Source organism: Cupressus sempervirens, chromosome 4 (assembly GCF_028749045.1).
Source record: "Cupressus sempervirens isolate cs-2001-9-10 chromosome 4, ASM2874904v1, whole genome shotgun sequence".
Lineage (NCBI taxonomy): Eukaryota > Viridiplantae > Streptophyta > Pinopsida > Cupressales > Cupressaceae > Cupressus > Cupressus sempervirens.
The window spans coordinates 184,449,748-184,466,392 of NC_143121.1; the positions used below are offsets into that span (position 1 = coordinate 184,449,748).

The 16,645-nt window shown below is 35.9% G+C and overlaps 1 protein-coding gene across 1 annotated transcript in view; it reads right to left on the reverse strand.

Annotated features, from left to right (window-relative positions):
• Positions 1-13,502: 13,502 nt before the first annotated feature.
• LOC149560612 (uncharacterized) overlaps positions 13,503-16,645 on the reverse strand; it is a 43,411-nt gene continuing 40,268 nt past the window's right edge. Inside the window, exons 2-5 of the mRNA XM_089824747.1 lie at positions 15,455-15,507; positions 15,187-15,303; positions 14,205-14,341; positions 13,503-14,044 (exon numbers count right to left, since the gene is read on the reverse strand). Coding sequence (XP_089680873.1) covers positions 14,261-14,341; positions 15,187-15,303; positions 15,455-15,507 — 251 coding nt within the window. The 3' untranslated portion in view covers positions 13,503-14,044; positions 14,205-14,260. The remainder of the gene's footprint in view (positions 14,045-14,204; positions 14,342-15,186; positions 15,304-15,454; positions 15,508-16,645) is intronic.

The following is a 16,645-nucleotide window of genomic DNA, read 5'->3' on the forward strand; positions in this document are numbered from 1 at the left end:
GTTTTACTAAAAATATTTGATGTTGAATCCTAATAAAACATGTAATTTGATAACACTTTGAAAAATACCTCATGTTTTCCCTTTGATGAGCTCGAAGGGTTCTATAATTAATTGCTCATAAAACACGATACTTGTTTAATGGTGTAGAAAGCCAATTTTGCTTGATCTTGTGGGAGCATAGTGTTGTAAAGGGTTACCTCCTAAAATATCTGAATTCTTCACCCTTGAACACTTCTCTTAGATGCATTCAATGCTAATTAGACAACTCATACTCCACGAGGGATGGACTTGAACTTTTTTTCATCTTCCAATAAGCTTTTTTGGTCTTTATGTTTTCACCATTGTCTCCTATAGCAAAGACGACATGAGGCCCATGAGGAGTTAGAAGCAGAGGTGAAGACGAGGGTGGTTGAGCACACCATTCATTGCTCATGTGCTCTTGTTGGCTTATATGTTCTTTTTGTTGTAGTTTCATATAATTTCTTTTTTTTCAAAGAAAATCTCCATGTTGCTCTCAAGGGTTATATCACTCTTTTATTTAGATTTTTGAGGTTATCAATTTTCACCTCTTTGTTCCACCCTTAGCTAGAGATATTCATATTGTTTGCTAGCAGCTCATTCTCTTTTCTATTTGTCATACAAAAATGTTGTCTAGAAGTCCTACAATGATCAAATCCACTTCAATACCAAAATGATTTACAACTCTCCAATAATTTGTAATTTAAGAACCACAAATTTAACATTGTTCTACTTGCTTCAACAACTAATAATGATAAAGAGAAAATTGTTGGTGTAATATAGTATAATAACATGTTGGAAGAGGAGGAGTTCACACAATTATTACAAGAATTTCTATATAGGGTATGTTAATGAGGGGTCAATTAGCTTTGATAATGGAAAAAAATGAGTTGTTATGATTGCAATTGGCCCCTTGTTGTGTGTGATTGCATACACATTTTTCATAGTCCTCAACCTTTATTACATCAACAAACCAATGGGCATACTTAGTTTTGATCAATACAACATTTCTTTTTTTTGTCCTACTTTAAAATTTTAAACCACGCTTTCTACTTGTATATATTACTGGTGTTTGTAACTTTGTGTTGGAGTCAACCTTGCCCCTTGGAAGATGCAAGTAGTAAAGTCGCCCTTCCATTTCATTTTTATTTTTTTCTTAAATTCTCTAGATTGCTTTGCAGTAGTTTTGTTAGTCTATAATGTCATTTTTCCAAGAAATTAGCCATGTTATCTTTGTATTGGCTTAGGTCTTCTCACCACCAGAGCTACTCATTTTTGCTATGATTTGCTTCGATATCTTGCTTGAAGATGCTATGTAAATATCAAGGTTGCATGGGTACTCGTACCCACACCCTTGGTACTCGTACCCACGTACCCAAGTACCGGGTACACGTATCCCACGTACCGGGTACTCGGTGGAGAGCATCATAGCTAAGGACCTTGATTAAGGTTCTGATTTTTTTTTTTGGTTTTTTGTTTTTGTATTAGCTTGTTGTTTATCAAACTTAATTCAAAACCAAATCAGTTTGAAACTTTGATACTCACTAACAATAAACTTTATCACTGTTCAAGTTAAAAGTTTATCATTTGCAATATGTCATTGTCATATGGTTTAGGATCTTCTTGTTCATGTTTAAAGTCTGCCTTCTTTGTTATGCCTCTAAGCATTTATCATGTATTATTATTTCAAACATATAGCAAATCTGAAACTGAAAACAGTACATTACATTTGCAAACTTTATCACTGTTCTTGTTTTGAAAAACCATTGTCATGACTCATAAAATCAGATTTTTAATAAATATAAAAGTGTAATTTTTAAGTAAGTTTGACATACCCAAGTACCTCCGTCCCCAATTATGAAAAATACTTTAAACATTCAGCAATAGCATATATATATATATATATATATATATTTGACTTATGGCTTATATTTTCAAATTTCTTGTTTTGAATGCTCAATGTCATGACTCGTGACAGATATTTTGATTTTTATATTTTCTATAAAATATTAATTATATAGAAAAAATTAGGCTTACACACGTACCCCCGTCCCCTATTTTGAAAAATATGCGTACCCGTACCCGCTCCCGTACCCGTTCCCGTTACCGTACCCACGTACCCATGCAACCTTGGTAAATATCAATCATTACCAAAAACTTAGAAAACATGTACTGAGCTAATCATTGTATCTTTTGTTTTGTTGCAATTGTAGATTTCTCTAATCCAAGTTTGACTAGCTTGAAGTATTGGAAAATGTATTTTTGTTTTCTTAACAACTTCATAAAAGGCCTCTTAACTAGAGGAAAATTTTAAAGAAAAAAGAAGACAGTGTAACCATAGAGCCAAATTTTTCCACTATTATAGTTAATGCGGTCGAGCTTAAGGTTTGTCTTAAATTTATAATTTGTTTTAGTTGTTCTTATTCTCTAATGTTGGATAACATCACTAGTTGATGATGTCACAATGTCATAAACGGTATGATAGTTGATTCTCTTGTTACAAGTTGTCTCCATCTTATCTTTAATTTTCACATTTTCCATTTACAATTGGATATATGATGATCTTAGACCACCTTAGGATATCAATTAAACACAGGTCATCATAGACCATCTAAGGATTGTCACTTAATTTATTTTTCATTTTCAATTCTAAGAATTAATTTTTGTGGGTTTTATGTTATGTTTCAGTGTTAGGATAAAGATATATATGAAAGCGACGATGACCCTGCAAGGTAACGGTATGTCACGAACCTTGCCTAAGAGAGGTCAAATGGTCAAATCCAGGCGACATGTGTCATGATTTCCTTTGATGATGGAAGGTCTATTGATGATGCCTAGTCATGCTGTGGAGTTCTGGATTTCAAATGGTGCAGGTGCCCCATGCCGATGTGATTGCAATGGTCCCCAGTTTGGTGCCCATGAATGATGTTGAATGTTTAGGAGGAGTAAAAGGAAATGGGGTAATAAGGTGTATTAAGGAGTTATAAGGTGCACAAATGCAGTCTTCTCGGGAGTCATAAGGAGTGATTTGGAGTGATAAGGTAATAGAAGGATAAAACTGGAGAGAGTGTACAGGGTTGGAGTGACAAGGATTGAGAAGGTATAAGCTATATGGCATGGTGGTGGTAGTGGATAGCAAAAATGAAATGCTGACAAATATGAGGATGAGGTCCCTCAAGAATGTGGCCTCACTGGTTCAAAGCTCCAGTCAAAAGCGGGAAAAAAAAAAAGATATATATGAAAGTACTATCTCTTCGAAGAGACAATAAAGTAGGTTCTAAACCTGCAAATTAGTAAATAGCAAAAGTTGGCCTGTTGAATATTAAAATCCATAAGATAAAGAAAAACATCAGCAATCCACTCAAAATCTTCTCAATGAGACCTAATCTTCTCAATGAGACCTAATTTTTTCCATACACTTCAAGAAATTAAAATTGTAAACAAATTGTAAGAAACAAGAGAATAAAGAAAATTGAAATACTGACCATAGTATTCTTCATTCTTGACAACAATGACAACACCCTTTTTTCTCCTTGATCGTTTAATGGATCCTGCTAATGATATAGAAGTTCAAAGTAACATTGTTAGGAAGATCATGCTCTTGTATGTACTTACTATTTTGCTTACCACCCAAGCAGCATTCATAGTTGCATCCACCCAACCAGCATTCGTAGTTGCATCTGTTGAAGATGCTAGAATACATAGATGCAAGCAAAGAGGAGTTGCATGTCTCTTCAATAAATATATTATATATTCCAATGAGATGGGTTGCCATGACCAAATATGCATATGCAGAGGAGCTTTCTTCAAACTCGCCAATATTCTAAGGGAGAAAGGGAGCATTGAAGATACAATAAACATGACATTGGTGTAACAACTAGTCATATTTCTCCATACCCTTGCCAACAATGTAAGGAATTGTAAGATTGGCCATAACTTTAATCACTCATGAGAGACAATTAGTCACTACTTCCACAAGCTCTTGAAGGCTATAATAGCCCTCCATTCCAATTGCTTTTTGCCCCCTTCTCTACCTACACTAGAAATTGTTGGGAAGGACCAACTTGATATGTACTTCAAGGTAAATCTCCTAATGACATGTATTTTGTTGCTTATGTCCATTGTTACATATTTGACAATAATATCTCTCACGCTGGGACTATATTGGAGCAATTGACGAAACCCATATATTAGTTACCATTGGTGTGGATAACCAAGCAAAATATCGTAATAGAAAAGGAAACTTGTCATAAAATGCAATGGGTGTCTATTTGTTTGACCACAAGTGTCAATATGTTCTTCTTGGTTAAGAAGGGTCATATACAAATAGTTGTGTTCTTGCTTCGGCTCTATCAATAGCAGATCTGCTACTAGTTCCCACTGGTACATTAAATCATATTTTTAATGATTATATAGACATTATTGTAAATGATAGTTTTATGCTATTTCCAATCAATAACTTATTTTTCCTTTGTATAGGAAAATTCTATTTAGTTGATGTTGGCTATCCAAATGTTCTTGAATTTCTTGCCCCCTATCGGTGTACACGGTACCACCTAAAAGAGTTTTCTAGAGCAAACTTGATCAATAATGCACGAGTTATTTAACAACTGACATTCCTCTTTTAGGAATGTGATTGAGTGCACATTTGGTATTTTGAAGCAACGCTTTCCTATCCTGAGACATGTGACATCCTACACTATCAAGACTCAAACAAAGATAATATTAGCATGTTGCATACTACATAATTTCATTACGATAGAAGATGATGTTCCACCCAATGTGGAAATAGAAAAGGAAGATTATCGTAATGGGACAAATGTTTTTGGCAATTATTGACACTTATGGGACGACCCAATGAGATATAGATGATTAGAGAATTTTTTGAGATGAAATAACATGAAAGATGTGGGAGGACTATAGATCTCGACAATAGTTGTTCTTTTTACTCACATTGACAATTTTTATTGTTGGCTTTTCCTTTCATTAAGTAAACTCTTGATTGCAGTTTCAAATTTTGTACTAATAATATGTCATATACTAAGGTTTTACTTTGCGTTATAAAATATTGAATAAATGTATGCTTGACATTTGGTTACTCTATTTGAACATTTGCATTTAATCTTTGAAGTTGTATATGATTCATCAATTCTAAACCAATAGTATTACAAAATTAACTTTTACCAATAGTTTACTAGAATTTCTTTGAGTTGTTGGAAATTTTATGTTGTCTAATAGTGTTCATACATTAAGCTAGAAATGCACTAGTCATACAGATACAAAAAGACAAAGGATTAATTGAATCATCAGCATCATATATTTAAATAGGCATCCATATCTCATTCCTCCCTTGCTTGTGATGGCCTTCTTAATGGAATGTACAGCCCCTATATTCTGGCTATTCAAGCTCAACGAGCTCACTGCTTCTCCTCTCCTGACATTTTCCTAAAAATGCACCATAACCATAGGAAAAACAAAGAGATCCCCTTCACTTAGAATCTTTACAAACAATTTGTTTTGGGTATCAATGAATCCTACCTAAAGAATCCCCTTAAATACAAACAAGACCTCAGAAGACCTAGGATTGTAGTGGGGTTGCATTGTTCCTCCCTGGTCATAATCTATTCTTGCAAACAAGAGGTCTTGAGTGATGAGGCGATGAAAGCTTGAAGTTGTACTAACTATGAAGGGCAGATTTAAGAGGCTTTATGTGTTTCCTAGCCTAATTAATAGCAACTGGGTCATGTCATTTGAAAAAAAAATAGATTCCATGCCCCATTACTATCATTTCATGACATGGATGAACTTTATACAAATTGAAGATAATGTTGATGGTTTCCACTCATTTTTTTGCCATTCCCTAATTTCTAGTCGCCACCCACTGAAACAAAGTAGAAGTGGATACCGTAAATAGTTAAGCTAATTCTTTTTTTTATTCTGCTAGTTGTACCCAAACAAGAAATCTTCCTTTCTAAACATTGTTTAAACATATCAATACAACTAGAAAAAACAAATTTAGTATGGCATGACAGTGCATTCAAAACATGAATAAATTATGATATTTAAGCATGTTGTTGAGTTTATGGCAAGACACAACATTTGTCTTTCTAGGAAAAGAGAAGTGAAAATGATAACCAACTATAGTTTTTTTTGTTAAGCTTAGTTGATATTCTATGAATCAATCATCTATCTTGTACTTCATCTTATTAGGATTTATTTAGCACATGCATGAGTTTCGAGAATATATAGAAGATCAAAATTATGATACAGGCTAAATTCAAGAAAATGTTTCACTTGTTGTGCACCAATATAACAACTACATATCTCACAGGTAAAAATGTCGTTCACAAATCTATTAACGAACATACATGAAGAGGTTTGTATGTCCCCCATTGGTACTCGTGTTGCTACCCTTGTTAGTTCTTCTAGAAGTCCAAAAGTGGTCTGGACTAGAGAGATGGAGAGAAAACTCCTAGATTTTCTCCTTAAGCAAGTTACTCTAGGAAGGAAAGGTGAAGGAGGTTTTCAACAAGAGGCATGGACTTCCATAGAGAGGATATTCAATGAAGAGTTGAAGTTGAATCTTGGATGAGAAAACTTTGAAAAATAAGTTGAGAATGTGGAAAACGATGCATAGAATAATGAAAGAGTTACGAAATACAAGTGGAATTGTTTGGAAAAAGACAACTCAATGCATCAATGCTGAGGACAACATATGGGATGAACTTTTGAAGGTAATGTCCTCTTCAAAGTGTTTTTCAATTCTAATTTGAAACAAATACCTAATTATTTAACTTTGCCAACATGTAGGGAAATGAACTCAGGAGTGCAAAAGTGTACGGGAGGCAACCATTCACCTATTTTAATGATCTAGCAGTTGTTGTGGGGAATGACATGACGGAAGGAAACATTGTTGCAACGACACAAGATACTGAAGATGGTGACCTTTTGGACGAGGTTGTTGATATGGATGGTGATGACGATTTTAATACACCTATAACCATTGTTGCTGATTTAGATGAAGATTTCCATCAATCAAATCAATCCAATGCATCCACTAGAAGTATCCTTCTACACCAACAACAAGGAGGCCAAATAGGAGGAAGGCAAGCATGAATGCTTCTTTGGATGTAATATCTGAAAGCATCCATAGATATAGGAGGGAATCAATAAGCCTCACAATATCAAGGTTGATAACAAGGACACTAATTTGAACGCCATCCCTAGACTTTGGCAGGAGACTCTAGCTGTTGCAAGTGACAATTTTATGCATGAACCTACAAGAGCTATTTGGTTCTTAGAGATGGATATAAAGGCGGGGGAAGATTATGTTAAATATAAGTTTGGAGGATTATAATATTTTAATTGTAACCAACATTAATGCTAAATGTCACTAGTTATTTTTGTTTCATTTTTTAGGCAAACTCTTTCAAGTTTAAGGATGGTGTCATGAATTTGTATTGAACTATTGTTCCAGATATGATATTGTAATTGCATTTTGATATATATTTATGTTTCATGTCTTTCTGATATTTTAACTGTCTTTTTGAGAGGCTATGTGACTTTACTTTCTGAGTTGTGTTTTTCATGGAGAGCCTACGTACTAGGTTTCAAGCTAGGTCATTGTCATAGGAAGGACTGCAACATGTCCTGAAACAAGTTGTTGTAACTGTGCAAACAAAATTAATAAACAGATATTTCCCTTGCTTTTCTAGTGGATATTGGCATACTAGTGAACCTCATATGTTTTTGTTTTGAGTTTATTCTTCTTCTTGCACCATTGTTGCTTATTTATATCTGAATATAGAAGGAATGAGTAAGGAAGTAATCTTCACAAGGAACTTGGAAATGTATTTCTTTAAATGATCAAATGATTTTAATATATTGTTTTATTAAATTTTCTAAACTATTTTATCATACCAGACATATTTATTTAATTTAGATCTCCTCAACCTCATTCCTAAGGTGGATTGCCTCTTTCTTTGCTTCATTATCTCTCTTGGCACTTCTACATTTTTGGATTTCTTCTTGGATTTGTTTTTTATTATTACCAACAATCAATGCTCCTAGACATCATCATTTTGGGAAACTTTAATGCGTGAACCAGAGACCTACGGCCTCCTCTCAATGATGATAGGGTTGATCCCATGTGTACAATTGCTTTCGATCCTAGTTCTATGGATCTCCATCGGCTCTCTAAGGATCGCCAGGGGCCCTTCACTAGGTATGGTCGAAATTTACTTCAGCTTTGTGAATCATCTAAGTTAATGATTTTGAATGGGCTCTCTTGTTTTCCTGGTTCTAAACTCTTCACTTGTTGGCCACATGGTGGTGGTGCTAGCGTTGTGGACTATGTTCTCTATACGGCCTCCTTCATCCTTCTCATTTGTCGCTTTACCATCTCTTGCCTTCCTCTGGCTGACCACGCCCTCCTTAGTATCATCCTTTGGGGACCCATGACACCTCCTCTCCCTTGCTTATCCACTTCTTCTTGCCCCACATCTACTAGTGGCACCCCCCCTCTCCCCCCCATGCTCACACTTCTTTTCGCTTCATCGATGGCGACGTTGAGCTCTTCATCGATCACCTCCGACGACTTCTTCCCAAGGACCTCTTTTCCAACTCCAAGGATGTCACCTCCATGTTCCACTCATTTGTGTTTGCCTTATGGGAGTTTGCTCTTCTCTCCATTACCCGTTGCACCTCCATGCTTCATTTTGCTTCACCCACTTCTTCCTCCCTTTCCTCTCAATTGACACTCGACTACCACCGCCTTCTTCGCCATAAGAAATGAAAGTTCACTTTACTGCAGTGTAGATCTCTTTGCACCACGTTCTTCCAATATCCTAAGCTCCTTTGATGCACCATGTTTCCTCACCCCCCCCCCCCCCCACTTTGGACCTTCACTCCCTTGCCTCCCACACCTCCACCCTTTATGATATTCTTGGCTAGCCCCCTCTCCATCTCATCCTCTCCCCCACTCGTTGTCACCTCTTCTCCTTTTCCCACATTTGTGAGGCAATTAGAGTTATGAACAGTAGCAGAACTCCAAATGAGAAAGGATTCCAAGCTGAATTCTTCAAATTGGGTATCTCTATCTTGGGTCCCTTTCTTACAGTGCTCTTTAATTGAGTAGTTTGTGTTGGCTTTCCCAACTCTTGGTCACAACATATTATCTATCTGATACATAAATCTGGGCCAACTTCCAACCCTGGGAACTACAAAACCATCATGGTTGGACATACCTTCGCCAAACTCTATGTGACTGTACTGAATGGTATCTTGTCCAAAGAGCTCGATCAACGACATTGTCAAGCTAGAGGTCAGGTTGGGTTTCGTACAGATTTTCAAACCACTGATCACATTTTGACCTTACGAGCCATCATTAAGGAGGCTCGACACCACTCAGCGAAAGTTTACTATTATTTTGTTGACTTTCGCAAAGCTTTTGACTCTGTTCATTAGGCGACTCTTTTTCAATGTCTTAGGGACATCGAGATCTCAGAAATTCTCCTTACAGCTATAATGAGGTTATACGAGTGTGTTGTGGGCAAATTCAGGACTCCACAGGGCTTCTCTGGCCCTATCCAGAGCACTATTAGGGTGAAACAGGGTTATCCTCTCTCTCCCACTCTCTTTGGCATTTGCATCAACGAGCTTGAGGCATTTCTCCGTAATTGCTTGCTCCCTGGCGATGGTTGTTATTTACATCAAGTGTTGAAATCTATTCTTCTTTTTGTTGATGATGTGATTCTCTTAGCATCTTCTCCTGATGGTCTTTAGCGACTCCTTGATGGCTTGGCCTCTTTTTGCAACTTATGTGAGCTAGTTGTAAATTTGGGCAAGAATCAAGTTATGGCTTTCAATTGTTTAAAGACATCACACCTTCATTTTTACTTCCAGGGTACCGAGATCGAGATTGCATCTTCATATACTTACTTGGGGGTTAAGTTTTCTGGACGTCACTTCAGTCTAAGACTAGCCATGTAGCCCAGAGTCAACAAGGGGCTCAGCTCCCTCACTATTCTTGAGTGATAGTGCTTTCGACACCATGACTAAGGAGTCCCTTCTTGACTCTTTGATCAAGCCAAATGTCCTCTATGGCTCTATTATTTGAGGCCCCTCCCTCTTGGAGTCTGATTGGGCCTCTTTTGAGAGAGTCCAAACTCTTTTCCTTCAGCACATTATCAGATGCCACTGGTCCACACCACACAACATCATTCTAGCAGAGATTGGTGCTCACCGTTTTAGATTGGGGACCATCTTTGATTTATTTTGGCTTCTTCACCAGCTTCGTTGCTTCACTGATTCCTCTAATGGTCATCACAAATATTCCTACTTGGCTTATTGTTCCTCTATGGAGGTTGCAAGTTCAGACCTTGGACACAGGTCTTGTTGTTGGTACACCTAGGTCTTTTCCCTCTTGGGCTCGATTGGTATTAGTTTCAATCGTCTTCCCTCCTTTCAGTTTTCTCTGGGCGCTCCAACCCATCTTCCACCTCAGCAAGAGTTGAATGAGCATGTTAGACTTGACATCTATAGATAGTATGTTATCATGACCTAGAGGAATCCCCTAGGTGGGCTCCGCCCACAGATGACCTTCTATGATGAGCACTTCCTTCATATCTAGGACAAGATCATCTTACGCCCTTGGTACCTCACTCGTCATTGAACTCATGGTCTTCGCATCTCCTTGGGATCTTTTAGAGTGGAATCTCACCAGCTACATATTCACACTGATCACCAGAGTGGCAGGGAGGATAGGATTTGTCGGCTTTATCACCTCAAGGAAGTTGAGACCAAGTCTCACTTTATTTTTTGTTGCCCCATTTACTATGAGATCCGAGGGAGATTCTATTGTTTGTTCAAAGAGTATCGATCTCTTCCCTCATTCTTCAAATATATTGACCAGCACTATCTTGCACTCTACCTTCAGGAGACCATGTAGCTTCGCTAGCACACCATACAGCTTCAGCTTTGCTCGGCATTGATCCCTATGCAACTCATCACCTCTTTCTTCAATCCTACAACCCCTACACGAGGATTGAAGTAGCCTCCATGTTTTCTCTTGGTTCACACTAGATCTATGAGACCCCACAGAGATCACACTCGGCAACGACCTTCCAAAGTAACCGATTGCTCTAATGCCCACCTTTCCATTTTGGACTACTTCTCACCTTTGAGTTCTTAGTTGTTGATATTCTTTTTTTGGTTCTTTTGTTGTTTTGCTTTCATGTTCTTTCTATGAACACCGTTTGGTGCTCCCCTTGCTGGCATTTGCCCTTTGTACTGTTTCTAGTCCCTTAGACCCTCATTGATCTCTTGTTGGACATTAATAAATTTATCTTATCTTATATTATCTTATCTATCTATAAAAGATTTAGGTGAGATCATTATCATTTTTAAAATTAGATTCTTCTATAATGAATGTACGTAAAAATAATATCATCTTGCTAATTGAATGTTTTATTTGTGTTTTATTCATTCATATTTTATATAGGGTTGATGGATTTAAATTTGTCAATGTGCTAGTGTGGTGTTGGCCATATAGTAATGAAAACCTCGCACTCAACGAATAATCTAGAACTTAAATTCCTCTATTGTCCAAATGGAAGAAAAGTTATTACTAAAAATTTTGTATGTTTACATTTTATGTAAGTAATTATTGTGGCAATCACTAATTTATTTGGTATTGCAAGGGGGGTAGTGGCTGTAATTCCTTTCCATAGGTTGATGATGTCCCACCCACATCTACCATAGCTAAATCTATAGCATATCAAAGGATGGTTGCAAGTTGTGCAAGGTCTGAGAGGGTAAAACATGTTTCTTCGAGGCTGCTTTTGCATTATTATTGTTTCAATCTTACTAGTATATTGGGACCATATGCTAAATGCAGCTAAAAGTCAGAGCGACTACTGTACAGTATAATTTATTTTATGATTTTGTATAGAAATGATAGACATATTTAATATTGATTTGACTATTTTGTTGTTTAGAACTTGTTTTTGGTCGTATTGTGGTGACTAATTATGTATAAAATGATGAATAAATTTTACTGTACTTTCATGACTATTTTAATGTGTATTCATGTTCATGATTGTGTCTAATTTGTTATAATAAAAAAGATCCTGATAATTTAACTTCACTCAAAAAAATGAAAAAAAAAATTTATCTACAAAAAAAAAAACTAAACCAACTCAATAAAATGTAAAAATGGAAAAATGTATTAAAAATGGCTTTCCAAACATGATATTAATGGGTGAGATGTTGGTCTCTCTCTTCTAATGGCTTTCCAAACATGATATTAGTGGGTGAGATGTTGGTTGAGCTCTCTTCACTAGTTGATTTGGGTTTTAGTACTAACCCCTTTTGTGTCTATCTCTTTGTCTTTTGTTTTGTGTTGCACCAATGTACATGGATGTGGAGCTAGGACCCTTTCTCTTTGAGGCTTAATCCATTTGACTAAGTGATGATCTTTCTCATTGCAATTCAACAAACTCTTAATCACAAGATTCAGTTCAGCCCATACGCTCACTAAAGTGAGGGCTAGATGTAGCATCTTATATTAAAAGCACTTCAATTTAATGACAGTTTATCACTTATTTAGAGAGAGGATTGCATTTAATTTGCATTCTCTTATTTCTTCTCATTTCTCTTTGTTTCTTCTAAGTGGAATTAGGGTTGCACCTAATGGATCCTCCTTGGTATTCCTCTTTCATCGTGAAAAGCTCAACGCAGGACCTATTTACTTCTATCCTCCCTTCCCTTCCTTCAATCACTTAAAATCTCTTTTCTGTACCACAACTCAGTTTTCTTGAAAATTGGGTCTGATTTCCCAAAACCCAAACTTGTTTTGGGGCCTCAAGGGATTCTTAGACATTACAGGACCTACTTAGCACAAACGCACTACATCCCTGTCAGGGACCCATTTTTTGTCTCCCTCTTGGGCCCTCTATCAAGATTTGATCAGGGAATTAATTAACAGTCCAATCTGCCAGTGAAAATCATGACTTTAATCATAATATAATTTATAGAAAATCATGTAGAATTGTAAGCCCATTATCAGCAAACTAAAATCATCTAGACAATTTTATATTTCCACTCTCCCTCCCTCTAGATTTTAGAACTATATAATAGCTTCCTATAAGAGTAAGGAAAACAATGTATCATTACCCAACATAACAAGTCAATCCATAATTGAGAAGGAAAGTGTAGGTAGTTCAATACAGTTCAGATTTGGACTGCAATTGAAATCCAAGAACATCAATAAAATGATCTTTCAAATATGATAACTAAATATTGAACACAGTAAAATGCCAGAAACATGTACTCATGTACCAAAGGCTTAACATGGGAATGGACAAGGTGAGTAAGAACACGCAAGTAATTAAAACCATGTTCATCATTATAGATCACTTTCTTAAGAGCTTCAAAAGTGACAATAGTTATATATAGATAAATATATATATATATGTATGTGTGTGTAGTTAAATAATAAACTATTATATTAATGAATAGACGTGTCTATCCTTATCTCATTCACAATATAAAGAGAGATCACTGCACTTGGAACACACATACCATGAAGGCAGTACTATTACATCTGCAAGCAATCCTCATAAAATAATATCTTTGAGCAACGTATAAGTTAGCAGTAGAATGTCCAACAAGAACAATACTTCCCTGAATTACAACCATAGTTCCAACTGCAATTGCTAAATGTATAGCCCTTTGAGATGGAGGCTCTCCTCCCAGATGGTACCTTTATCCAAATCCTAGAAGGCAAGACATAATCAACAATGCACAGCATCTACACGTCAAAGTATGTCATGCTAATCAACCAAGTACAGCAACTCCTGCCTGTATGGACTGCAGCGGCTTTCGTTCTGTGGTCTCAGGATCTTCAAAGGAAAAAAAATTGGACAAGAATAAATTTGTTTGCTGCATCTGTTTAATCTTTGCTGTGCCAAATTGCCATTTATTGTGTAGTGCATAGCTGTAGTCCAAAGTAATCAGATTTTCTGGTCTGTACAAATCAAAAATTCAGTGTCATTTTTGAAGTGGAACAAAATTATCTTGAGGAAGATCAAACTTCAAATCAGCTACATAACTTCAAGCAAAGAGGTTTCCACGATTCAAATACAACCAAACAAAATTCACTCCACAAATTGTGCAAATGGGCAAACCTTCAATGTGTCAAAAGAGCTTTGGAGCCAGCAGATCACGACCGGATTGATGCAGGTTACAAACTAGGCAGACACAATGAATATGAAGTCCAATGAAAACCACAACATTGATAAATCATTGAATCCTGATGGAGATGCTACAACCACAAACAGAAAAGTGTAGCGATCATTGTCATCTTTCTCTGCTATGATTCCTCTAAACAAATTGAAGAAAGCGTGATTTGCAGAATAGTCTTGCACACAAAAATATTTCTTCCCCCGAGTATAGTCTTTTTTGAATAATTCGCTTCAATTGTTAAACATATATTGAAGCCTTCTCAGAATTTATCTCCCATAGAGAGACAAAGGAAGCCAAATGATATTCACAGAGATAAAAAAGTAAAAATTCAATATTTGTCTTTAGTCCCTCGAAAAGTATTCACACATTTGCACCCTTTATCAAACTAAATTCTATATTAGCACTGTATTAGCACTGCCAGTACGACATGAATTTTTCAAATACCGCATCTCACTCTTATTCATATAGTGGATGAGATATGTGGGACATGTCTACTAATTAACATATACTCTTTTAATTAATATAATGACATTTATAAATATATATATATATATAGTATTTCTTGTCTTATTATATTAAGGCACAAATGCACAGATATATATAAATTTATACACACACAATAGTATTGTCTCATAGATTTATCCGGTTGAAGCTATAATCACATTAACAAAATCTTAATTCAAAGTTCAACAGAAGGACAAAGGGCTGGGTTTATATATTTCATGTCTCTCTCATCTATTATTAATATTATTATTGATTAATTCAATTACCACCATATAGAAACCAAGAAAAGTCAATTGAAATTCTTGTTAACAAATAGGACCAGATTCTACACAGAATAAATCTAAAGAATCAATGAATGTCTGAAGTTGTTGATGAGACTTTGAAAACCAATTTTATAAAAAACAAAATTGTGGGACTTACAGCATGATAGGCATATGGAGCTTTGTTTTGGCGCTGGAAATGCTTTGCCATAATGGGAAATTCAATAGGGCCCCATTCCTCCTCTTCAAAAACATTACCCAGAGCTGATTTATACAACTGCTCAAAATTAAAAACCAAAATCAGTGTCAAGAAACATCTCAAACAAGAAATGGCCTTCAACACACCATTAAGCTACATATCAGTAATTTAAAAATGTACTTAACAAGCCTTTTAATAATCTTCGTGGTATCAGAAAGAAGCTCTACACCAGTTGGATAGGAGCTATAAAATTGATCTGCCTGTGAAATACCAGCCCTTGTGCTGTACAGCACCAAGAAATATATTTTCATTAATATAATAGATAACAGCAGTTTGAAAAGAGGAAGTATGAAATATGATCCTGATGTTCTCTTGATTTCATCATCATCATACAATTCCTAAGCAACCCTTCAAAAAGTAAATTTGACAAGAACGTATTGCATACTACATAAACAAGAAATTTCTGGAACTTCCAAAGGTAAGTCATACGTGTTGTTTGTGTAGGCATACACTAGGCCACTGAACAAGCAATATATTCCAAAATAAGAGGCATTCTGAATCTCCAGATAAGACTTCCATTTTCTCACTAGTTATTGGTCCACCTGCATTAATTGTTTGAAAGTAGACAAACAAAAGTGGAGATCAATTATAATATGACCAGTTAACTGTAGAATTGACACAGATTTCCTCCTATCTTTGTGATGTCATATAGTTCTATTATTAATTGAAACAAATATGTAAGCAGAGGTAAATTGAGCCATCAGCATGGGGAAGAAAATTGAAGCAAACTCCAAAAATCAACAGAGGCTTGCGTCAGTTAAGAAAAAATATGGTTAGAGCTTAAAAAACAAATAATTTATGGAAAAGGGAAATGGAATCTGCAATATCTTTTGTAGAATTAAGATAGGAACTGTTGCATCTCTTCCTAGTGACCACATTATTTTATAACTATCATAACTAAGTCCTGTGAAATGTGACAATGGCTGTTAAAATGATTTCTGTTAAATGTAGTTATGTCAATTTTTTTAATGAGAATGGAAATGTTAAATTCTCTTAATATTGGCAATGTGGATTTTCATGTATATTCTGCCATGAAAGAAATTATATTTTTCTTATATGGTTGCTGTTTGCATCAGGTTTTGATCTCCATTCTCCTTTTTGCTGATGATGTGGCTCTCTTGGCCTCTTCTCCCAACAGCTTACGAAGACTCCTTGATAGTTTGGCTTCTTTTTGTGATCAGCGGTAGCTTGTAGTCAATTTGTCTAAGACTCGGGTTATGGTCTTTAACTGTTTAAAGACCTCTCGTCTTCATTTCTTCTTTCAGGGTCAGGAGGTTGAGATTACGTTCTCTTATATGTATCCCAGTGTGAAGTTCTCGGGGCCATGCTTTAGCTTGAGACCAGCTATTCAGTCCAAAGT